This window comes from Acyrthosiphon pisum, chromosome X, assembly GCF_005508785.2.
Source record: "Acyrthosiphon pisum isolate AL4f chromosome X, pea_aphid_22Mar2018_4r6ur, whole genome shotgun sequence".
Taxonomy (NCBI): Eukaryota; Metazoa; Arthropoda; class Insecta; order Hemiptera; family Aphididae; genus Acyrthosiphon; species Acyrthosiphon pisum.
In genome coordinates, this window is record NC_042493.1 from 102,533,244 (window position 1) to 102,541,640 (window position 8,397).

The following is an 8,397-nucleotide window of genomic DNA, read 5'->3' on the forward strand; positions in this document are numbered from 1 at the left end:
TCGCCGCCCGGAGAGCATACGACGGATTCGAACTCGGACCTACCTAACGCCTTACCTACCGAGACAGAATTCGAGATGTGAAACATGGTCAAAACATCAAAACTTAAGCTGTGCGTCTACGGAGCGACGAAAACCGATATATTCGATGTACACCGATGTAATCGTATATAATTCGCTTGTAACACGCACATCTCCCATATATATATAATTAACGGGGCGTGTGAAAAGCGTTTTCCGATAATAATTATTATATAGGCAAATACAAATGCATATACATGTATATAAAATGTATAGGTATACGCTTACGGTCGGTTGGTCACCGGCGTCATTTCGAAACGTGATTGCGAGGCGAACGAACCGATTTCGAAGGTAAGCGCAAATAGACGGCTTCAAAAAGACGTCAGCTACACGATTCGGGCACGAACGGCATGCGGAAAGACGAATCGGTCGGAGAAAACGAAAAAAAATCAGAAAAAAACTCCGGCCGGGAGCGTATTTTGCGATCGACATTGCGACCGTTACGGACGGCGCACGAATATAAACCGCACACCGGCGGCTTCAAGAGATCGCGAGCTACGCGAATCGAGTATAAAAGGTGACGAAAAAGGCTCGAAAGTCGTCGAAATCGTGTGAAAAAGGGAAATTTTCGAAAATTTCAAAAATCTGCGGAGTGATAAGAAAATTGGCGATAACGCGGCCGCGGCGACGGAATTTTTTCATTGGCGTTCCCTATTTGCTGCTTTGCGCCTGTCGGAAAAAAACGGCGACTAACCGTGTTTTATAATATAAGAGATAATATATAATAATATATAATATATTTAATATGTATCGTTCGAGTTTGTCAGGGAAGAAATTCGAGTTCAAAAGCGTTCGAAAAGTTACACGCATAGACCTATAATTATAGGTATTAGTAGTAGTGTTGTATAGAAGTCAGGGGTAATATACTAGCAATCGTAACTTTGTCCGAGATATATCTTTTCAACTATCTTAAACCGTGGCGTGCAAACGGGGTGAATGATAAGCATTTAAGGTTGCCACACTGCAGCAGTGGCGGCAAAATTCTATCGTCTTGTCGGGCGTCGGTTGTGTCTGGCGCCTGCGGGGCGCGGACCTGTTTCATTTTACATGTTCAAAGGCGCCCACCGCTCTACAGCAGCTGCAGATTGTGTGAAATATTTTTTTTTATACCGAAAATCCAGAGTTCAACCTTATTAAACCTCAAGTTGTATCAGCTTTAAATTAACTAACAGCTCAAACCATTTACACTTTACAGGGTGAAAGAAGTAAGTAGTAAGTGTAACTGTGCTGCTATTAGTATAAGTATCATGTAACTTCAAGTTGCAATGCAATATGTATCTATATTCAACGGTTTATATCTAATTTATAACCATGTAAATAAAAATGTAATACTTAACTAAATGTATTTAATGCAGGTATGACAAAACTTATTTAGACATGAGTTTGGTATAATTATCTATTTCGGCTACATACTGATTAAACACAACACAGCTATATAATAGCCGTGATACACATTCTCATAATATAACCAATGTTGATCACTTATGTACACAATTATATTTTAGTATTCTTGTCTATGATTATAACTTTGTCAGTACTTCTTCATATCTCAATTATATTATAAAAAGTTACACATTTTTGTGTTTTCCGTTGACCTTTGATTTGAAATTTCAAGTATAAATAATAATTGGAATTTATTTTTAAATTTGTAAATTTTAAATTTCTTATTCATTTTTATACAATTATCCTGCTAGACACAATTGGGAGTTAAAAGCGGTGGCTTATGATCACTAATGTTAACATTTTATTTTTCTAAAATGTATAATAAATTCATAAGTAAATTAATAGGTCCTTAATTACATTTTTTTACAAGGTTTTTTCAAACGACATTAAGAAGGATATAAAATTCAGTATGGCAACGTCAAGAACAACAATAAATGATTCTACGGTAAATCTCAAGTAAGCAAATACACATTTAATGTAATATATATAAAAAAAAAAAAATATTATGTAATTTTACCCATTTTTTAAAATGTTGAAAGAATTTTATTTTCTTAAACTAACTATTTGTTATTATAATGTATGTATTATGTACATTGTAACTAATTAAAATAGTAGTTAGGTACCTACCTATCTAATAATAAATAATTATTTTTTTTGGCAATTCCTTTTAGGTGTGATCAATGTGTATTGAATAAGCCTATTAAAGAAGAATTTACACAAATACACCATACTGAAGACCAATTACAGAATGGGTAAGAATTGTATTTACCTTATAGTGCAATATGAAATTTAGTGATATCTAACCTATAAACAAAAATATTCAACAATTTATAAGTCTGTGGGAAATAAATATCAGAGGATTAAAATATAACTTTTAAGTCATTTTTTTTTTTTATTTATATTGATTAATTTTTCTATATGTTTGTATAATAATTTTTACAAGAGTTTTGATTTGAATTTTGTCTTATATATTATGTTAACGTTATATAGAATTATTAATTCTCAATAATACTGTTTTTTTTGTATCAGTGGTTATTCAAAGGTAGTATTCATAGGTACATAGGTATTGAGTATAACTGACTAAGTAGTAATTTTTAACAAATCTTTTGTGTTGCATAGGAACTTAATTATAATTACCTAACTCATATCAATTTAGAAAGTATTTAATTGACAATTATTTTTAGTATTTAAAGTCGAGTAATTTAGAAACTTTTCGTTCAAATTTTGTTTATAATACAGCAAATGTTTCTTAAAAATCATCTGGTTCATAATTTACATTTTGATTACGTAGCACCGGAATGTGTTGTATCCATCTTACACGTGGGTAACATTGTAAATATTATGCTCAGCAGATCATATTTAGCTCTGTTAGTTTAAACATTAGAGTGAATTAATCTATTATACAATTTATAGATAAGAATATTATCCAGACCAGCGGTTCTAAAACTTTTTAACTACAAAATTATGATAATTTAAGCATTTGATTCATACAAATAAAATGAAATATGGACAATTGTTATTTTTATTAATAATAAAGCAAGATAATCTTAGCGTACCACTAGCGGTACACCAACCACAGTTTGAGAAATGCTGATCTAGACTATTGCATTGAATTTTTATTATATTTTAATTTTAAAGCGGCTAATGTTTATTTTAAAACTGTAAATGGTTTGTACATCTTAAAATGCGCAATTAAAATATAATAAAAGCCCATGAGGTTGCCTAGATAATAATTTAACATTTAAATTTTATAAGAGGTCAGTTCACTCTAATTCTTAAACTAATAGAGCTAAATGTGATCTGCTGAGCCTTATATTTAGTATGATACACATTTGTAAGACGGAGATAACACATGCGAGTACCGTGTCCTCTTAAAACATATAGGTTGTCAGTTGAAAAACTAATGAAGGATTTCCATAATTCTAGATTGAGCATTGTAGTTATTTTTTTATGAGAAAATAGTTATATCAAAAGAAATTGAGTATTGCCTTAAGTTTATAAATCTTGAACATTTAATATTTAAACTTATTAACTTATTAATTTTCTACTTCTTGTTATAAAGAATAGCAAATATTGATTCTTCGGCAAATTCCAAGTGAGAAAATACACTTTTAGTGTAATATTACAAAAATATGTAATTTTATCCTAAATTTTGAAACAATTTTATTTTCTTAAAATAACTAGTTGTTTTTATAACTTATGTAATATATATATTGTATATTTTATCTAATTTAAACAGTAGTTACCTACCTATCTAATGATAAATAATTAATTTCTTTTAGGTGTGATCAAGACATATCAAATGTATTTATTAAAGAAGAATTTACACAAATAGACCATTTTAATGACCAATTACAGATTGGGTAAGAATTGTATTTACCTTATAGTGTAATATGAAATTTAATGATATCTAACCTACATTTAATATTTATACAGTTATATCCTTTTTTTTGTAATGAAGTACAATTCATAATAAGTAATATTTAACAATATTTTCTTCTGATCGAGTCACATAAAAATATTAGATACTATTAAGGATATTTGGTGGGGACCTACAATTAAATGTGCAATATGTGAAATCTTGAGTCGAAACTTTTAACTATTATTAATTATTATAAATATACTCAATATGGGTCGATTCAAATTTCATAATGTTTGATTTATTTTAACGATAATTTGTTTTTGCTAAATAAATAATATTTATTAAATTAAAGTCTTGAAATTTATATACTACCAATTATACATATTTAAGCTAACACATTTAAGTACATATTAATATACTAATTATTTATAAAATGTTCGATACTTATAATAATTAGCTAGGTACAATATTATTTATCATTATTATTATTCCGTAATTCATGCCTTCAAGACACAATGCCAACCAGTGGCGTTAAATATACAACCTTTACAATATTGAACTTACAGATATAAAATATCACACTATGGGACGAATACTCCAATATAATAACCCTAAAACTTACATGCTTGATAATTTAAATTTGTAGAACGTATAATTATACATATAGCTCATGCCAGGAGCTTAAAACTAGTTAAAACAGTTATGCAATTGACAGATAAATTATGTATTTATTTATTTATTATTTAAAGCAATCAATATTTTGGTAATATGCGCACATTTATTAAAAAGGTGAGGTTAGGTAAGAACGGTTAGGTTAGGTTTTCATTTATACATGTGAATGAACCTATGTGTGAATAACCTTATAATATAATTTCAAGACTTCAACAAGTTATAAATGTTATGATTTGACAAATACAATCCATAAAAACTATGCATGTAAGTATACATGGGTAATATTAATTCAAAATTCTATGAAAATCCTATATTTTATGAGTCAGGAATAAATGAAATTATAGTAAAAGTTACAATCCATAGAAACTATATGTATAGTGCATATGCATATGTAAAAATTTATTAAATATGGACAAGTTAATTTTAGGTCAAAATATTATTTATGAGCGAGGAATTAAAACTATGAAATGTACGTTTTCACAGGCTGAGAAGTGCTAAATTTGTTGAACTTTTAGGGAAAATGCATTCAAATAACAATTATTATAAAAGAACAATATCATCATAAAAAATCTAAATGTAATGAAAAAAGTTATATCATATTTTTAATCTTAACTACTAACTTACCCTATTACTACATACCCTATATTTTAAAAGAATTTTATTTTCTTTAACTAACTAGTTGTTTTCACAACTTATTTAGTATGTACATTGTATCTAATTTAAATAGTAGTTACCTATCTATCTAATAATAAATAATTATTTTTATATTATAAATGGGGTAAGAATTGTTGAATATAAATATAAATAAAGATATTTAACTATTATTAATCATAATATTTTTAACATGCATTAATATAGGTAGGTCTATACTTATTTGTACACAAATTTGATTCTTATTTTCACATTTAAATACAATATATATTTATATAATACTTATGTTTGTTTTTTCTTTTCTTGTTTGTATCTTATCTGAGTTGAATAAATTATTATTATTATTATATAGATATCATATAATAATATAATAGTTATTGTTATATTACCACTTTAAAAAAAAATGTAAATTAAATTGTGGAATTTTAAACGTTTCGATTTTCTATCCAAAGTTTAATAATGATTGCTCTATATTGCAGTTGTTTTTATTCAAACTTTTTGTTCTAGTGTAAAATTTTTATAATTTGAATAATTAATGGAAAAATCATCTTGTATATCATATTGTTAATATGGGTAATAATCTCAATAATTTTATTTTTTAGAACTATATGTGAAGCTGAAGAAAAAGTAAAGACAACTGATACAGAAATTAAAGTTGAAAAAGATTTCATAGAGTGTTTTGTTTTTCAAGGATCAGTTGATAGTGAAAGCCAAGAATCAGAATTCATTCCTCGTTCGATTCCTCATAAAAAAACTAAAATTACATCAAGAGCAAAGGTACACAAGAAAACACAAAGTCGAGAAAAACCACATAAATGTGATTTTTGCAAACAAAGATTTTCTTACCCATGTCATTTAAAAAGTCATACTAGGAAACACACCGGAGAACGACCATTTGAGTGTAATACCTGTGGTAAACGGTATGTTCGAAACAGCCATTTAAAACGCCACATGAATACACATACACCCGAAAGTATTTATAAATGCGTCATTTGTCCCAAAAAGTTTTGTTATAAGAATTCAATGGTTAATCATATGAAAATGCACACTGGAGATTGGACATTTGAATGTGATATCTGTGGTAAACGGTATGTTCGAAAGACCCATTTAAAATGCCACATAAATACACATACACGAGAAAGGACGTATGATTGTGTTATTTGTTATAAAAAGTTTTGTTATAAGAAGTCAATGGTTGATCATATGAGAATACACACTGGAGAACGGCCATTTGAATGTTATATCTGTTGTAAACGGTATATTCAAAGCAGCCATTTAAAACGCCACATAAAGACCCATACACCCAAAAGCTAATATTAAGACACATATTATAAAATTTCATAGATAAAAACCATATAAAATTTATCTATTAGATAAAGTATTTTATCTTGCATCAGTTTTACTAAGGCATACAAGGATACATATTGAAGAAAACCCATACAAATGTGATATCTGCATTTATAGAATTTACTCGTGGAGATCAATTTAAAAGTCGTACGAAGAAGCAAACAAATAAAAAGACGTCTTAAATGCAATATCAGCTCAACAACATTTATTGTGGAATCAAAGCGAAAATGTCATAGTGCACGTCATACCAACAAAAAGCAGTATAGTTGGGATTTGTCATCCGGTATCAATTAACTGATATTTCCATTAGAAAGGAATTCCCATTATAAGGAAACCAAAATATACGAGGTATAGGTTTTTAGGACAGTCATTTTTCATTTTAAAAAGATTTACTTCTTATTGGGGGTATCTCATAGGGTTTTACTTTATTTCTATTGAACTTAATACTTTAGAACATTTTTTTATGCCATCAGTTTATCCCTCCCTCCTTTCTATATAATAAATATTTTTAAATTATAACATATTATTATGTTAAATTCAATTTTTATATTATATATTATATATTATATTATAACGAAGTTTGGTGGAGTGCTTTTGTTGGGATATTTTAATCAATATTCCAACTCTAACATATTATTATGTTAAATTCAATTTTTTAAGTAGAATTAATTTATGTGTGGAGTAAATATAAAAATATGTTATGTGTAATATAATATATATATAATTTTTCTAGGTCTCTAGATTATAATGTGTAAAATAAATATTAAATTATATGTAGTATATGTCATTAGTTTTTCGAGTATAATAAAAAAATAAATTATATTGAACATAGTGAAATCGTTTTGATAATTCACATTCAAGTATACAATTGTGCTCATTACACTTTATTGATCATACCATTGCTAAAAACTAATATATAAAACGGCTGGATGAAAAGAAGACTGTCATGCTGAGCACCTCTGGTTCGCTAGGAACTTGATAACAGTGCCTCCAACTTTGTACCATTACCCATAGGTACATAAGTACATTGAATTAAAGTATAACAAAAGTAAAATTAATTTTGGATTATCCAAACAGGTCCCTCTATATCAGTAAAATATCGCCAAATTTCTTAAATATAAAGAAAATTAACTAGGTATCATTTTTTTTTATTAAATTATTTGAAATATTTATAAGAGGGTATTTAACCCAAGTTTAAAATAAAATTAATTAGAACGATAAAATTAAAAAAAAATTAAATTAAACAGTAATACCTAAATTATTCTATTATAGTAGGTACCTACATTATGTTAAACCGCAAATGCTGGCACATATTATTTAGTTTATTTATAAATTAATAATTATATTTAAGTTTCGTTATTATTTTATATTTAATACTGAGCACTATTAAAATACTTTAAAAACTATTTACAATAAAAAAATATCATTCATGTATTTTTTAAATTAAATAAAATCAATTTTATTAATCTATATTTATAAAAATGGAGCGTGAAAAATGTACGTTACCTCATAAATCGAGAACGGCTGGTCCGATTTCGCTCAAATTTTTTTTAAGATGTTCGTAATTGCCAGAAGAAGGTTTTTACCAAAGAAAATTTTAGGAAAATCCATCGGAAAAGTAGAAATTCTGGATGTTAAAAATACAACAATGGCGCAACAGTCTATTATATAATTTATAATTTGAGCCAAATCGAACCAACTGCTCTCGATGGATGAGATACGTACATTTTTCACGCCCAATTTTTACAAATATAATAGATGATAATAATAATAGGTAATATTATTAAAATATACAATATTTATTAAAGTGATTAATTAAACATAAAAATTCAAATAAACATTCA

At 27.3% G+C, this 8,397-nt stretch overlaps 1 protein-coding gene across 1 annotated transcript; it reads left to right on the top strand.

Moving 5' to 3' along the window:
• The first annotated feature begins 1,930 nt into the window (after window positions 1-1,930).
• LOC115033195 (zinc finger protein 90-like) lies at window positions 1,931-7,308 on the top strand. Its single transcript, XM_029485352.1, has 5 exons — window positions 1,931-1,977; window positions 2,193-2,273; window positions 3,804-3,884; window positions 5,809-6,294; window positions 7,287-7,308. The coding sequence occupies exons 1-5, from the start codon at window positions 1,931-1,933 to the stop codon at window positions 7,306-7,308; spliced, it is 717 nt and encodes a 238-aa protein (XP_029341212.1).
• Window positions 7,309-8,397: the final 1,089 nt, after the last annotated feature.